The sequence below is a fragment of the Armigeres subalbatus genome, chromosome 1, assembly GCF_024139115.2.
Source record: "Armigeres subalbatus isolate Guangzhou_Male chromosome 1, GZ_Asu_2, whole genome shotgun sequence".
Classification (NCBI taxonomy): domain Eukaryota; kingdom Metazoa; phylum Arthropoda; class Insecta; order Diptera; family Culicidae; genus Armigeres; species Armigeres subalbatus.
The window spans coordinates 217,464,504-217,481,402 of NC_085139.1; the positions used below are offsets into that span (position 1 = coordinate 217,464,504).

General features: G+C 37.6%; 2 protein-coding genes and 1 long non-coding RNA gene across 5 annotated transcripts in view; all 3 read left to right on the plus strand.

Moving 5' to 3' along the window:
- LOC134205770 (phenoloxidase-activating factor 2-like) overlaps positions 1-867 on the plus strand; it is a 56,559-nt gene extending 55,692 nt beyond the window's left edge. For all 3 annotated transcript variants that reach the window (XM_062681352.1, XM_062681350.1, XM_062681351.1), the window contains one exon: positions 29-867. In XM_062681352.1, the coding sequence (XP_062537336.1) occupies positions 29-653 (625 nt within the window). In that variant the 3' untranslated portion in view covers positions 654-867. The remainder of the gene's footprint in view (positions 1-28) is intronic.
- A 6,607-nt stretch (positions 868-7,474) lies between these two features.
- Positions 7,475-8,373, plus strand: LOC134210912 (uncharacterized). The gene is made up of 2 exons (XR_009978888.1): positions 7,475-7,940; positions 8,147-8,373. It is a non-coding gene; the product is annotated as an uncharacterized LOC134210912 (long non-coding RNA).
- Positions 8,374-10,628: 2,255 nt separating this feature from the next.
- Positions 10,629-12,882, plus strand: LOC134206992 (jerky protein homolog-like). The gene is made up of 3 exons (XM_062682734.1): positions 10,629-10,732; positions 10,793-12,037; positions 12,524-12,882. The coding sequence occupies exons 2-3, from the start codon at positions 11,035-11,037 to the stop codon at positions 12,880-12,882; spliced, it is 1,362 nt and encodes a 453-aa protein (XP_062538718.1). The 5' UTR covers positions 10,629-10,732; positions 10,793-11,034.
- The last annotated feature ends 4,017 nt before the right edge of the window (positions 12,883-16,899 follow it).

Consider the following 16,899-nt stretch of genomic DNA (forward strand, 5'->3'; position numbering starts at 1 on the left):
CAGTAATCAATCGTTTGTATAATTTTAGTGCACGCGATCAACCAGAGCGGTTTCAGATCGTAGCAGGTGACTGGGACCGTCGTCATAGTCAAGAAAGATTGCCAAGCCAGAGGCGAGTCGTCAGTCGTATTTTCCTCCATCCAGACTATTACTCGGGTTCGCTGTACAATGATATCGCAGTTTTGATCCTGGATGTTCCTTTGGATGAATCCTTTTCGAATGTGGGAAATGTTTGTCTCCCAACGCAAGCAAGCGATTTCAAAGATGGGAACTGCGTGTTGACCAGTTGGGGAGCATCTCCGTCAAGTCCTGCGCAAGAGGAATCTATTCTACGGTTTGTTTCTATGCCTCTGATCGAAGGCTCCAGTTGTGAGGAGCGACTGAGGTCTAATTCTACATTAGGCAGACGGTTTCGGATGCACAAGAGCTTTCTGTGCGCTGGAGGGAAAGCTGGATTAGATTCATGTAAGGGTTCCGGTGGTAGCCCTTTGGTGTGTGAACGAAACGGTTCTCATGTGCTAGCTGGAATTTTGTCCTGGGGAGTGAGTTGTGGAGAAGGTGTTCCGGTAGTATTCACAAATGTGGCCTTCCAAGCTGAATGGGTGAGGAGAAAAATTGATAATTTAGATGACAATATTGTGTACTTTGTTTAGGAATGTATATAACTTAAGGAATGTTTGAAGAATACATGCAAAACACCTAAAGGCATGTTTTGTTTCAATAGAATAATTTTATTTCAAGAAAAAATATCGTGATATATTAGAATATAATTTGAAGTATTCATAAAAATAACAATAATATATAATACATTTGGCTCTCTGGTCTAATGAATAAAAATGCTCTTTATAGTAAACGTATAAAACATCATAAGTGAGAGATCAAATTTATTTCTAAATCCGAACCAAGGCCTGTCAAGAATCGTTTCAGGCTACATGCAAAGGAAACGTTTTCATATGAAATTTTTTTCAAACTGCATTAATTGTACTTATTCTGCGTCTCGACTCGACTGTTTGAGGTTGGACATGGAGGCTTCTCTCGGGTATATGGTTTCACAGTGTGACGTCACACGTATGTAGCCACGGCTGCGTCCTGGTGAATTTCTTCCATATTTGACAGGTATCAGTGGTTTGTATATAAACAAAGGTTCATCCGCTTGCTGCGGGAGATAGGATGAACCTCATGAACCTACCACCGATAAATGTCAAATTGAGTTCATTCGATTGAGTTTTTGAGGTTATGTTTATTTGATGTAAAACCTTATTGTGGCCTCGCCGGAGGCAGGTCGAACACGGCGAGGGGCCGCAGGTAGGTTTAGGGTTGATCACGTGGATCTTCAGGCACTTCCGCCCGAAAGTTGTCGGGTGACGAACGACCCAGGCCTCGGCTGGGGTATTGTAGGCGCGAGATTTACCGCCGACTGGCCAACAGGCACGGATGGCCAATAACGGCTGAAAGACCATCTATTGAGCAGCACAACAATCGAAGCGTGAATCTTCTTGCCTAACGTCCTGGTTGTGGACGGCTTGGTTGGTGGTAAGGAAACCACCGTGCCAAGACAAGCAATCTTTAAAATCAGCTTCTCTTTCAAAATAATTTAGAGTAACATCATCCTTATGATTTTTTTCTTACCGGAGTTTGTCCTTGCCGCCCGGTTGTAAGATCTGATTCGCTACGAAACGTCATTACTACAGTGAACGTTCGCTAATTGGATTTTTTCTAGTTGGGGCGCTTTTTAGTTGGGGGTTCGCTAATTGGGGCGAAACCCAATTAAAAAGCAGGTAAACGTCAGAATGTGATGTCAAAAACACGTTGACGTTTTGCTTCCGTGTTTGGCGGGATCGATATTTGCTGGCGCGATAAATTTTCTTTTGTTCAATGTAAAAAGTAAACAACATTGATGCTTGTCAAAACGCCCCAATTAGCGAACGGCATTCGCTACACGGAAGCTTGAAAATACCCATTAATTGGGTTTCATGTACCCATTATTTGTCGCAGTACTGAAATGTCAAACAATGGGTATTTTTTTAAATACAAATAATGGGTATTTAAACCTCATATTGAAATTCCTCGCTTCCTATACGATAATGGGTAAATTGTACGCTTCATTTCAGAAATAAATGTTAACACCATTTTTTCTCCGTTCCGACGCGTTGATTTTCGTGCGGGAAAAATATTGAATTTCCCTTTTATTCTATGAAAAACAAATACGGTAAGTTTATTGGAATTGATACGTATGTTTGAATTTCAATTCGACCCCAGAATTTAACCGAAATACGCGGCTCTACTGACTTCCAATCGTTTTTCTTGTTCCAGAAAGCAGTACGCAGATGGGGGAAATTTCGAATGATCGTGAGATTACCAGCACAACTTTTGGTCCACTCCAATCATCAGGGACTATGGCCGGCTGCAGGATGAGACACTGGTGTGATACCCCTAGCATGATGCTTGTTGCATCACCATCCGTGTACGGATCAATCCACCGAAGAAAACGCAAAATGTTGTGGCAAAAATGCATCGTGTAAAAGTTTTAAACATTATTATTTAAGAAAATTATTGAGATTACTTTTTATATTATGAAGCAGTATTATGTATGTTTAATACATCACAGAAAATAAATTAAACATTAATTTTTTTTTATTAAATCTATTTATAAGTTGTTTCCATTGCATTTGAAACATAACCTCAAACAAACGAAGAAATTTATTGGGGCTTTTGTACCCATTTTATCAATAATAACTAGGAGTGAAAACTACTCATTTATTGAAGTTTCGCTAGCGTACCCATTAATGAGTAAATCGAGTTTACTCATTAAATGAGTTATGCCGCTTTTATTCGAAATGGGTACGAAAGTACCCATTAATGGGTACTTGAAGATGTCCGTGTAGTTGCGGTAAGGTCGTGCCCCAATTAGCGAACGATCACTGTACTTCGAACTCCCCCATACTTTGAGTAGAACTGACCGATAAAGCACACACTTAAAATAAATCGCCGAATTCGGTAAAATTTTAACGAAATCTCAACAGCAGAACTTTTCGGTAAATAATTTTACTGATTTTCGGTGATTTTGACAGTTAAACAATGGAAAAAATACGAAAAATCTGTAAAATAATTACGGAACAGATCTGCTGTTGAGATTTCGGTAAAATTTACCGAATACTGTGAAATGAGTTAAGTTTGCAGATAAACAAATCATTCCAATACTAAATTTTCAAAACGACTTATCTGCTTTTGTAAACAAAGATTCAAACGTCGATTTGTTGAATCTGAGAGCACTCCCACGCAAACTAATACCGCCAAACGGTATCCAAAGTCTTCATCTATGTGTTGATGGTGTTGGTTTGCGTGGGAGTGTTCTCAGATTCGACAAATCGACGTTTGAATCTTTGTTTACAAAAGCAGATAAGCCGTTTTGAAAATTTGGTATTGATTCATTTGTTAGCATCTGTAACAATTTCTGAGTGGATATTTGGACGTTTACCCCATTCAGCGTTTCAGCTGACCGTATTCGCGTCTTTTGCAGTCACAGGTGGTGGTCTAATGGTGGTCTATTGGTCTTCCACACTACCGCCTTCCGGAATATCTGTAGAACTCTCCCATGAAGGACTATTTTACCGTGGTCCGGTCGGAGTGTGTTGAACCGACATTCAACTCTGTCCTCCTGCCAACGAATCCGCACAATGCGCAGACGTATTTCGCCGATAAAAAGGTAATGATTAGATGCGGTATTGGCACTCGTTTAATCCGTACACCAAGAAGGCTACATATGGAATGCAAACCTGGATATTAATGATTATTTGAAACCTGACGAACTTATAGTTAAAGAGTGGTTACAACACCAACGAACCGACGTGTCACTGGCGCTCTCTGATTGTCCCACACTTTTTAACGGTCATTCGCTTTTGCGGGCGATCGCTCCTATCAAACGAGCTAAGATACAACTTATTCACAATTTCACACTGAGTTTTTACAATGAAGGCTTTTTCTTCCTTGGATAAAAGACGCGTCATAGGTTGTTTACTTGACAAATGGTGATCAACCTACAAGATGCGAATACATAGTTTAGAGTAATCAGGGTATACCACAAAAGTTCAACTCAATGGACGCAGTGGTTCTACGCCCCAACAAAAAAAAAAAAAAAAAAGATACAACTCCGCTGCAATGTTAATACACGTAGGTTTGTGGCTGAGCTACGAAAACTTCGCGAGCCTTTATGGTGGTGGCAGTAGTGTTCGATGATTTTTCATCAAGGCGTCGTGGGCAACAAATTTGATTTTTTTTTACCATGAGGTGACACGTCGGTTCGTCGGTAGCTACAAGTCCTTCATGGAAGAAGTTCATGTATCGGTGTCTCGAGGATATTTAAAAATGACTTCTGAGTTGTGCCCCGTGACAGTTCTTTTTTCCCTTTGTTCCACACAGAGTGAAAAAAGAATGTGATTTAAACATTTTCTAATCTTATTTTGAAAGTTTGGTATTGTGTCAAAATATTGTATCACCAGCACTAAATTGTATTCCGACTTCCGACGTTTTGCTTCCGAACTTCCGACATCGTAAACGTCAAAACAAAATTTGAGTTTGCCATCAACACATTGTCGGAAGAGCGTTCAGAAATGTGGAAATCGACTTCCAAATTTCAATTTGGTGCCAGCAAAGTTGTCCGCGATGAAACAAGCTCTACTCTGTGGCAGATAGCACCATGCAGTGCTGCATATTTATTTCATTTTTCCATGTGAACCTCGTCGGAAGTGGGTAGTGCTGCCAGTTCATCAGCGTCACACATACAGTTTTGGTCTAAATGCACAATATTATGCATCTCGAGATAAAATAGAATACTGCGGCTTCCTGGTGGTTGTTTCTCAGGTAATCGCAACGGTCTCTAAACACGACGGAGTCAATGAAAATCTTACCCACCGTATGCACTTGCCATGATAAACGCTCTCCACGTACTCAGTCACTCTGGTTGCCTCTCACTCTCGAATACTGCTGCCATTTGGCGAAAAGCACGTGGTTTTGTTTTGAAAGGAAAAATTCTGCCTATCTTTTAACATGACGGCTATCTTGACGTTTACCTTCGCAGTCGAGCCTGCGAGTGTAAGACCGCCGCAGCATTCTAAAAAAGATAAGCGCAACAACATATTTATTTCAAATAAAGGCAGAATCACCGTCTTCGACCATAGGTCGCACAGACTGAACACTCAACATCTAGCATGAGACAACGGACAGGACATTTACACTACACCCAGTGGACCAGTGGAGAGCTTTTCGCTTTACGAAATTTTTTCTCCTTCACCGGGGTGGGAATCGAACCCACACTCCATGTGCTGGCATCTGGACGATTGACGTCGCTAACCGCGAGGCTATGAATCCCACACAATGTATAATGTATGTGTCGAATACGCACCTGACTCAGCCGAAGAGTCATTACACTCCAAACAATCTAAACGTTGTTTCAACCTGATTTTTTAGGTACATTTTACGTGCTCACTACACTGAAATTAAATTAACGTTATATTTTATGTGCGTGAATCATATAGAATAGATTCGAATGGCTTCAACACGACTCTATATGCAGCATTTAAAATTTATTTATCAACAACGATCTTCAATAACTAACTACATACAATATAATGGAAATTTATTTATATACTATTAGGTCATGTAATAAATTTTATGTGCAATGATCGATAGTTGATAACTATCAATACTTGCACATAAAATTCAATAGCGAACAATTTTTTTTTTCTCAACAACATGGTTGGCTGGTGGCTGTTCGACGAAATTTTCATCTTGCGGAAAAATGTAAGTAAATTCTGTTTATTATACCCAAACTATCTTCTAATTACTTTACATTTTTCAGTTTCGTTTGAATTCCGGCCATGTACGTTACCAAAAATGCAGAGCTAACTATAGTCGCAGGCATCACCAGCAAGTTTTCATTGTGCCAGTATATCCTCGCCTTGGGTAACTTTTTCATAATGGCTGAATCTAGCAGATCGACAACGGTATCTTTGCAGCGAAGGTGAGTTAAATTTTGAGTTGCTTTGATTTGGTAATCGATTTGAGGTGATTCTGAAGGTAAAATGTTTTTTCTTTCTTGCCTTATTTTCAGTGATGACCCAAAAGGCAATGATTCCGAACAAATGAACTATCGATGAAACCGCTGCCATTTTCATCCGAAACATGTGAAATCTTTCTACTACGTCGACTTCCTGTTTAAGTTGGGTGGAAAATCGACTGTGAACTTCCAGAACCATCTGTGGAACAAACGGCCGATTAGATAACCGACTAAATCAACCAACTTGAACAAACATGTTTTAAGGGCAGCAAAAGATATTGTGCGGCAATATTTTCCCCTCTCTTCTTCTTCTTTCTGTGGCGAACCATCTGGTGTGACGGCTCAAGGTGAGGGCCAGTCACTGTTGAGCCCTCTCATCTCGATATGTAGTTAGTGCCAACTTTTTAAAGCTTCTAAATTGTTAATAGTTTAGCTTCACCCAATCATTATCAAATAATTCTTATCAGCTGGAAATAAACAAGCTATTCCCTGACATATTGTGTTTTCTTTGGTTCTATAATCCAAACAAAAACAAAATTCTCTGGGTTTATATAGCAGGCCGCATGAATAATATTTGCAGCTGCATTTAAAATATATTGGAAATGCTAATAAAATAATACACTATTTGCATTTATTCTATATATGCGTTGCACATAAAATTAAAAAGTCGTCAAATCTCAAGTTTTATGTGCAAGATTAATAAAAAATATTTGCAAAGCTTGATTGCAAAAATATATGTGCGTTGCACATACAATTTAGATGGGAATTAAGCTCAGTGAGGGGTGCTGGAAATTCGCGACAAAATTTTCAAAATTTCGCGGACAGCCAATTCAAAAAATCTGAAAATTCGCGGCCATTTCGCGGTAAATTATATTTCGGTACAAAAAATAAAAAAGACAATGTAGATTCCATATTTATTAAAATTGTTGGGTTTATTAATTTCAAATTATTTTCTTTTTATTATTTCTTTGCATTACTGGTCAAAAGCACTTGGTTGAACCGCGAGACCGCGCAAAGCAGAGCATCGTGTGTACACAAACAAACATGGTTTTAAAGACAGTTTTGCACTTTCAACTTGAAAAGTACTCGATTTTCTTGAAATTAAAAATGAAACTGGCTTTGGTAAAAGTAATTTTTTTATATGAAAGTTAATTTTTCATTGCTGTTAAGTTAAAATTAAAAGTTCTTCCATTCAACTTAAAAATTGTAGAACTGTCAAATCAATCACCAATAAACTATTCCCCAAAAAGAGAAAATGAAAAAAAAGTTTACCGAGTGTTTTTTTCAGGCACTATGGAATACATGAGGTGGTTAAAAAACAAAACCAGCTTCGATTGAAAGTTGAAGAAAGTACCAGCACAGAGGGTACCAGTCTTAGCGTACTGAGGGTCGTGGGTCCAGCTACAACGAAGGGAATTTTTAAGTTTAAAAAACATGTAAAACCAGTTTATTTATTTGAATCATAACTTGAATTACTGATTTGTTATATGTTTTGTACTTAAGAATTGAAAAAGCTATACTTATTAAAAAAAGAAAATATACTAAACTTATTTTACATGATTAATTTTTTTCAAGTCAATTGATAGAAATATTTTTGACCACTATTTATTTAAAAGTCGCAGTGTGCACTGAACATTGACAGCCACTCCACTTTCTCTTGCCACACAACAGATTTTTTTTAACGTACCGCAACAGGACAGGAGTGTCCGAAAAGTGTTTTATTCGGTGTGCTTACTTTTGGGATTTTCCAATATGCGGAAAATTAAGCGACCATAAGAACTATCTAGCCAGATGGATTTTGTGGCAGACCAGACCATCGCTGAAGAAAATTCGACGGCAATGGAAAGCACTGCCCGCCACACGGAACCAGAAGGTGAGCCGGAAGGTAAGTTATATTTTGTTAACAAGAACAAAAAAAGAATCCGTAAAACGGAAGGGATCAGCACCGGTGCCGCAGTGTGTATACTAATTTCAGCCATCGCAAAAAAGCGCCCAACATGACGAGAATAGAAAACAAAGTTGGGCGCTGCTTTTGCTGGTCGGAAGCATTGCATGTCTGTACTTATATAAGATTTCTGCTTTCTTTTACAGATATTTTTTTATGTTTCGGGCTTCGTAGCTGGCGAGGAAACAATGATGCGATTATCTGAATGCCTACGATGCGCACCCGGCGCTCCCCGATAAGTGGCTCAAGTGTGAATGAAGTGACTCCCTTACGATAGTGCCGCGCATGTAGGTATCACGTTTTGCCTCAACTCAAAATACTAGAATATTTTTTACAACAAAGAAATAAAAAATAAAACATAAATTATTTATTATGATCTGTTTTTTAATTTAAAAGGAAAAGGTGAAAAAAATGGGGGGGAGATTCTCATGGGGCTAATAAATATTTAATTGTGGAACAAAATTGTACCATTCTTATTTTTCACAGTGTGCTAATTTGGATTTGACAGTTCTACAGTTTTGGCTCAAAAACTCAAACTTTTAATTTTAAAGTTGTACGCAGCTTTTAAACCATGGTAGAGGTGAAATGTGGCGTACTTTTATTTTAAACATACACACCTCTCTACGAAAAAGAACCAACGAAACTTTTTATTTTAACCAACGGTTTTCTTAATTTTAATAATGATTTTTCTTTCTGTGTAGCTTCTATTCATTCGTGTTGTTAGTTTTGTGTGCTTCGAACCTACAGCGTTCGGTTGGCAGTTTGGCGCGCACATTCCGAATCTATATATATAAAAACCAATCTATGTATGTATGTTCGCTAACTACTTCTGAACCACTTGGCCGATTTCAACCAAATTTGGTACAGACATTCTCTATCCTCAGGGGAAGTTAACAAAGGGGTGGGATGGTCATGTAGAAAAGGGGAGGGTGGTGGGAGGGTTTTTGTTCAGAAAACGAACAATTCTGTGTAACTTTCAACTCCCAGGACCGATTTCAACCAAATTTTGTACACATATTCACTACGAGGAGGTAATCATATGGGAGGGATTTGGGAAAGGGGAGGGTCTGGAGGGAGGGTTTTGTTTAGAAAACGGGCAATTCAAAGTAAATCATGAACCCCTGTACCGATTTCAACCAAATTTGGTACACATTCTACATCATAAGGAAAAGATAACAAAGGGGATGGGATGGTCATTGGAAAAAAGGGGAGGGTATAGGGGAGGTGTTGTCTTTGGAAAACGAGCAACTCAGTGTAACTCCCAACCCCAGGACCGATTTCAATCAAATTTTGTACACATATTCACTATGAGGAGCCGATCGTACGGGAGGAAATTTGGATAAGGGGTAGGGGTCTGAAGGGAGGGTATTGTTCAGAAAACGGGCAATTTAGTGTAACTTCTGAATCCCTGTACCGATTTCAACCAAATTTGGTACACACATTTTCTATCCCTAGGAGAAGATAACAAAGGGGTGAAATGGCCGTTGAGAAAAGAGGAAGGGTAAAGGGAAAGCGGTTGTCTTTAGAAAACGGGCAATTCAGTGTAACTCCTGACCCCAGGACCAATTCTAAGCAGATTAAATGATTAAATCATTCAACTCAATGATTAAAGATTATGATTAATGATTAATTCATTTTCGACAATGATGACTGATAATGATTAATGATTAAATTCATTTTTGACAATAATTAACGATTATGAATAATGAAAAAAACCGTTGGATTATGATTAACGATTACCGATCGTGATTAAATGTTGACACACTATGTGTATGGTTAATGATTAACGATCGATATGATTAATGATTGATGATTATGAATGATCAAATTGCATAGTGATCCATAATCGAGTAACCTTTATTCCAAATTTTAAAAGGTATGATAATTATATGATAATGATTCAAGATTAATAAATAAAAGCAAGGTATGCAATGATCCAATGTTCCAGCATAACTTCTGTACCCCTTGCCCGATTTCAACCAAATTTGGAACAAACATTCTTTTCTTAAGAAGGCGAAGATGACAGGGATCGATCAACTCAACACTTCATCGAAATCATGGTTTGCCCAGAGAAAAGCAATGATTAAAGTGTTTCCTTCTGGACGGCAAATGTGATCATTTCTTTAAAAATAGACGTTTTCCGGAATAAGGCATCGGTGTATGTTTTTCCTTCTTTAGAAATAGACGTTTGCCCGGAATAAAGCGATTTTGGGTTTGATCCCATTTTCAAAATCAGTCAATGTTTTCAAATGTAATCTACCTTCTTTTAATCAAATGATGAAATATCAATAAGAAAACACAATTATCCTTTTGACCTATTCCAATTCCGATGGTGAAAAAAACTGCGAATTAAACTGGCAACTCCGAGCAAGGCCGGGTACATACAGCTAGTAATTGTATAAATATTTTTTGAGGCCAAATTGACTTTTCCCGTCAAACAATTTTATTGGGGCAATCGACTAATTCTCTTATTTAGGATAAACTTTCCCCCGGTAATTTGAACGGCACCTTATTCAAATTAACGGGGTCCTCTTTTAATTTGAACAACTGGTAACCCTATACATGTTGATATTGGAGAGTATCTGGTTACCTTATTATTTGTTATTGTTTTGAATATTTCTTTCTCACGCGAATTGTTTAGGCCTACTGAATTAGTTGATCCTGCTGATTATCGTTGATAAACGTAAAAACAGAACCATGAATCAGATAAAAACTAATCAATCCCCCAGAAGGTAATATTCCTAATAACTTTTTCTCGGCACTGCATTGATGAACGCTTTTACCAATTCCAGGTTGACTGCTGCAAATGGGAACGTAGTGCCTTCCGTGATAAAAAAGAAGGCACACGACACTTACCCTTCTGCAGAAGCTAGAAGTGATTGAGCTGCTGGATTTAGGGAATTATTCTCTGGACAAAATTGCTCGAACTTTCAACGTCTGCAAATCCACTGTTTTGAATATTTCTCGTAAAAGAGACTCAATTCGCACAGCTGAAAATCGTTTCCGGGAAAGCGGAGTATCAGGTAGGCGAACTATGAAGTCGGCAAGATTCATCGATTTGGAGGAAGCGCTGTTCATGTGGATCTTGCAGGAGAGAAATAAGAAGCATACCATTACACCAGATGTCGTAAAAACAAAAGCAGAGGTGTTATTTTCCATGCTGAAGGAAAAACGAAAGTATTCAAACGAAGTGACTTTCGCTGCTACGAACGGATGGTACGACAGGTTCCGAAAACGTTACGGATTGCGCATGCTGACTGTTTCTGGCGAAAAGGCATCCGGGGATATTGAGGCGTTTACTTCATTCAAAAGCAATTTTCTCCAGGTTATTTTGGAAAATGGATATGAGAAGCATGAAATCTACAACGCGGATGAATCGGGGCTGTTTTTCAAGCTGCTTCCATCACGAACGTTGACTTTGCATGATGAAGACATAGCCGAAGGAAGGAAGGTAATCAAATCCCGTGTTACTTTCATGCCTTGTAGCAATATAGATGGGTCAAATAAATTGCCTTTGATGCTTCTGGGAACCGCACAAAATCCAAGAACCCTCCCAAAGGACAAATCATCGTTACCCGTGTACTATAGAAGCTCCAAAAAAGCATGGATGAACAGAATACTTTTCAGGGAGTGGTTCTATGATCAGTTTGTTCCATCGGTCAAAGCATTCGCTCAAAAGCACAATCGTGCACCACGTGCTTTGCTTCTACTTGACAATTGTTCAGCTCACCATGATGGTGGTGATATTCTCGAATGTGATGACATTAAAGTTGCGTATTTACCACCCAACGTTACATCACTCGGCCAACCTATGGACCAGGGAGTTTTGAATGCAATTAAAAAACGTTTCAAAAAAAAGCTGATGTTGCGTCTTCTTTTGAGCGACGAAGATTTATCTATTGAGGAGAAACTGAAAGGGATTTCATTGCGTGAGGTGATATGCTGGCTGCATCAATCATGGGAGGAAATTTCCGGAAAAACTATTGAAGGATCCTGGAAAAACCTGATCGATGAATATCCATATTTCACTCTGGAAAGTGACGAAGACAACTCCTTGGATGAAGATGTTCTAGCGTTGACGTCACCATTTGCTGACGCTTTGGATGAATATCCGTCTTCAGCAGTGTTGGTAAAATCACTCATAAATCTCAATCAACGAGCGCTCCCGTGCGAACGAAATCGCCTGCGATTTTAAAGGAATGCATCACGCTTGAATTTTTCATGCTAAAACGCATCATTTCACTCATTTGCCAAAAAATCATTTTGGTTTAAAAACGCATTTGAAAATAATTTGGGGACAATTTATTGCTTATACATAAAAGAGTGTCTAATATTCTATGCGACAAACGTCAATTCACTGTTTTTAACGAAGGAGAACAAAAGAAAACCTACGATGATTCAAATGGATGATATAACTCATCCATGAGTTTTTAGGTGCTGAGTTGGGTGCGTTTCAACTCACGCTTGATTTGAATCATCCATGAGTTTTGAGATTTTGAGTTTTTACCAACACTGGTCTTCAGATGAAGTGAAACAGTGGCTTAATGATAGTGTCTACGATATGAACAGTAATATTCTCACCGGGGATTGCGACCTCTACACTGATCAGGAAATTGTGGACTATGTGCCTAACCGCCAGGAAAACTCCAGCCTGGAGTTTGATACTTCAAATGAGTTTGACCAAAGTAATACGATTCCCAACGATGCGATTAGGATTGTTAGATTCGATGAGGGCCGTGATAAGCACGACAAAGCCATGGAATGTGTGGAGTATCTCATTGACTTTTTGGAAGATGAAGGAGACACACTAGAGGTCATTAAGTTACATAATGTGAAAAGCAAGTTAATCGAGCTTGAATGGAAACGACGTCGAGAATCATGAATAGTTGTAATTATTATCGTACACTTAACGTTTTTACTTCCGACTGATGTTATTGTTAAGTTTTAAACAGTTTTGATGAAAAAAAACATTTTTTTATTTTTTTAAATATTGAATACCTATGCTAAATACGATAGGCTTGCCTTTTCACAAATCCAATAATGATTTCAGGCTTTATTTTGCCACATTTGTTTCTTGATCTTTCCTGAAAATGTGATCTGAATAGATTTTTTTCTTTTTTGTATATCCTGAAATAATAATAAAATATCACTCTACAAATGCGATTCATTTCTCAAATGTATAATGTCTTCAATTCAAAATTATATTAAACACTGACAAAACTAAAATTGCATGTCAAGTGCATGATAATTCTAGAAGCCAGTTAGTATTCTCGGCAAACTGTTGCACATGGGCCTGGGATTTGTCACCTTCATTAGGGTGTCCCAAAATTGGACAAAGTCTGGGATTTTGGGGGCTCAACCTTCAAATGAAAGCTTAGGGTAAAACAAAAGAAAAATTGTTCTACGACAACTCTGGGAAATGACGTTTAGGGGTGGCCCCGACGCGTTTTATGAAAAAAGTGCATTTTTGCCTTTTTATAGGTAACATCGAAAATACCGGTATATCCGAAAGAAATTCGATGAAACCCATCCATTTTATACTTTTTACATTTAACTTAGGGTCTATACTTTATGGTAAAACTTTGCTACCGCATGTTTTAGCTATATATATTTTTCACTGATGCTTTAAATGCCCAAAAATGATGAATTTTTCTTAATATTTTTTTATTAATGCATCCAAAACAGGTATCCATCATAATGCTTTCGAAACTAGATATACATAGAAAGGTGGAGAATTTTATAACGAATATTTTGCTAAAAATAGCAACCTCCTATCTCTATCCGTTTAAAAGTTATTCACGATTTAATGCAGCTTGGAAAAAGACTTTTTGAAATTTCGGATCATAATACCTGGATCATGTTTAAGTAAAGAAACGCCTACTTTTCCATACCAACCAAATGAGTGCTTTAATAACCAATATAGCATTCATATGAGTTGCATAAAATTGATTTTATTACTTATTTGAGTGCTATAATGGAAACCCAATGATGGACCAGCAGTAACATGACTGACTACAAATTGTTCAGTTAGTCTGGGTGAGTACTCAAATAGATTGATGAATATGGTTTCAAAACTACCCATAGGTAGGTTCAGCTATCGTTTCATGGTTTGGTGAGCTGTGCAATGTTTCACGATAACATGGAAATTAATTGTTTTCTGACCAACTTGATTTTTAAACCAGCACGATCATGGGAAGTTAATCCAGCTGGATCATTTTGGTCCCGATTTATCGATGCAATCAATTTATCATTGTATTCAGTATTGGTAGGCAAAATAGTTCGTAATTAGTGTAGATTGTTCTTATTTCCAGAGATTCCGTAGATGGTAGATGCCAAATATTTCAATATGCATTATAAAATAATAATGATAATAGTAATTTGTGTAACTAGTTGCAAAAGATGATTTAATCAGCATGGTTGTACGTTTATCCAACGAGGCTTGCCGAATGAGATAAATACTACGAGTGCTGATAAAATCGAGTTTTGCAATTAGTTGCACACACTATTTTTTGCAATGGCGTAAAATGAGCTTCAATATGGCGTAAAATATGACAAATCGATATCAAAATGATCTAGTTGGATTTGCTTCACATGATCGTTCTTGCAAAAAATCAAGATGGTCACAAAACAACTAATTTCCATGTTATCGAGAAACATTCTACAGCTCAACAAACCATGACACGAAAACTGAACCTACCTATGGGTAGTTTTGAAACCATATTCATCAATCTATTTGAGCACTCACCCAGTTAACTGAACAATTTGTAGTCAGTCATGTTACTGCTGGTCCATCGTTGGGTTTCCATTACAAACACTCAAATAAGTATTAAAATCAATTTTATGCAACTCATATGAATACTATATTGGTTATTAAAGCGCTCATTTGGTTGGTATGGAAAAGTAGGCGTTTTTTACTTAAACATGATCCAGGTATTATGATCCGAAATTTCAAAAAGTCTTTTTCCAAGCTGCAGTAAATCGTGAATAACTTTTAAACGGATAGAGATAGAAGGTTGCTATTTTTAGCAAAATATTCGTTATAAAATTCCCCATCTTTCTATGTATATCTAGTTTCGAAAGCATTATGATGGATACCCGTTTTGGATGCATTAATAAAAAAATATTAAGAAAAATTCATCATTGTGGGGCATTTAAAGCATCAGTGAAAAATATATAGAGCTAAAACATGCGGTATCAAAGTTTTACCATAAAGTATAGACCCTAAGTTAAATGTAAAAAATATAAAATGGATGGGTTTCATCGAATTTCTTTCCGATATACCGGTATTTTCGATGTTACCTATAAAAAATGCACTTTTTTCATAAAACGCGTCGGGGTCACCCCTAAACGTCATTTCCCAGAGTTGTCGTAGAACAATTTTTCTTTTGTTTTACCCTAAGCTTTCATTTGAAGGTTGAGCCCCCAAAATCCCAGACTTTGTCCAATTTTGGGACACCCTAACCTTCATACAGAAAAACCATGCGACAAAACCAAAGAGAAAACAGTCACCTCAAACTGGACAACTCAACCTAACCAACGTAGCTCGATACAGCGTACTACTGGTCTCTCGCTCCGACAAGACATTTTGAATCTTGTCACATTCCTATTTTGTTACGATATATTTGTCGTGTGACGCTTTCCATCGCGACTAAGGTTTTGCACAACCAGACGGATTAGAATAGTTGTCATGGTTATTGACAAAAAAGTTCGTCATGTCACCTTTGAGTTTTGTCGCGACAAAAATTGTTGTCGTTGTCAGCAAAATGTTGTCATTATGAATTGATGACAAGATGTGGGGAAACCACTGAAATGGTGTGGTTTCTGGATTTTACAGCAGTTGAAGTCGAGCTCATTATAAAAACGGCTAATATGTACGGCATAATAATAATGTGTCAAATTTTGGTGATTTTAGTCCAGCTCCTTCTGTTTAACCAAAATGCGTCATTTAATTACATATCTAAAATGTATGTTTAAAAGTCACGAATGGTTTGAAACTATCTATATCCGGAAATCTTTGGGGCGGGCCATTAACACTCGAGCACACAAGCTGTTGTATTTTGAACATCATAAACCAAAAAACATATCACGCTGTACATTGCATGAACAAGCCCTCATGAGCGTTTCATGACCGTACACTTATTACGTAAGCACTTATGGAAGGAGTACTATCATTTTCTTACTCTCCATATAAATAAAAAATAATGTGTAAGAAAAAAAATTTACATTGGAGGGGGTTTCGAAAAACACAGAAAAATGCACCGTAATAAGTGTACGGCCCCACAACAGCGCGTGGCTTGCGATTAAAATTTAATACTCCGACCAAGTTAACGTGCAGTAATTCCAATCAATCAAAAATGTATCGAATGTTCCTAAATTGCCCCTAATGTAGGATATACGCTCAAATAAAATTCCGTATTTCTCTTATACATAAAATATTGCAGTCAAATAACCGTCTATCAGGCAATTGCTACAAACCGTGTACCGTTGAAACCGGGTAAATTACAAAAAACCGCGTAAAAATGACTTTATCAAAAATCGCTGTTTCGTATGCTCCGATTTTTTTTTCAAACCCAAGTGAACAAAATCGGTTAAAAAAACAGCATCAATACAAAACCTTGAAAAGGTTTGAAAAGTACGAAAACTCCATAAACCGCGTGAAAAGCGAGCAAACTTGCGTTGCGTTAAATGGTTCAGTTATTCTACACTGGGGGATCTTTCTCTGTGCAAGAGACACTTGTTTTTTTGTTTATGTATTAGGGTAAATGATGTATCTTGGACAAGCGCAGGACATTCATTAGAAAATATATCGAGATTGAATATGTAGTATAAACCAATTGAAAACCACTAGGTTCATCCAAATACATAACCTATGATTAGTCTTGTGTCTCCATTGCCCAAT

Bases quoted from the DNA above. Each gene is read 5' to 3' on its own strand.
- LOC134206992 (XM_062682734.1), top strand. From the start codon at position 11,035: ATGAAGTCGGCAAGATTCATCGATTTGGAGGAAGCGCTGTTCATGTGG. The intron at 12,038-12,523 runs GTGACGAAGACA...ACTGGTCTTCAG, and splicing joins TCCATATTTCACTCTGGAAA to ATGAAGTGAAACAGTGGCTT.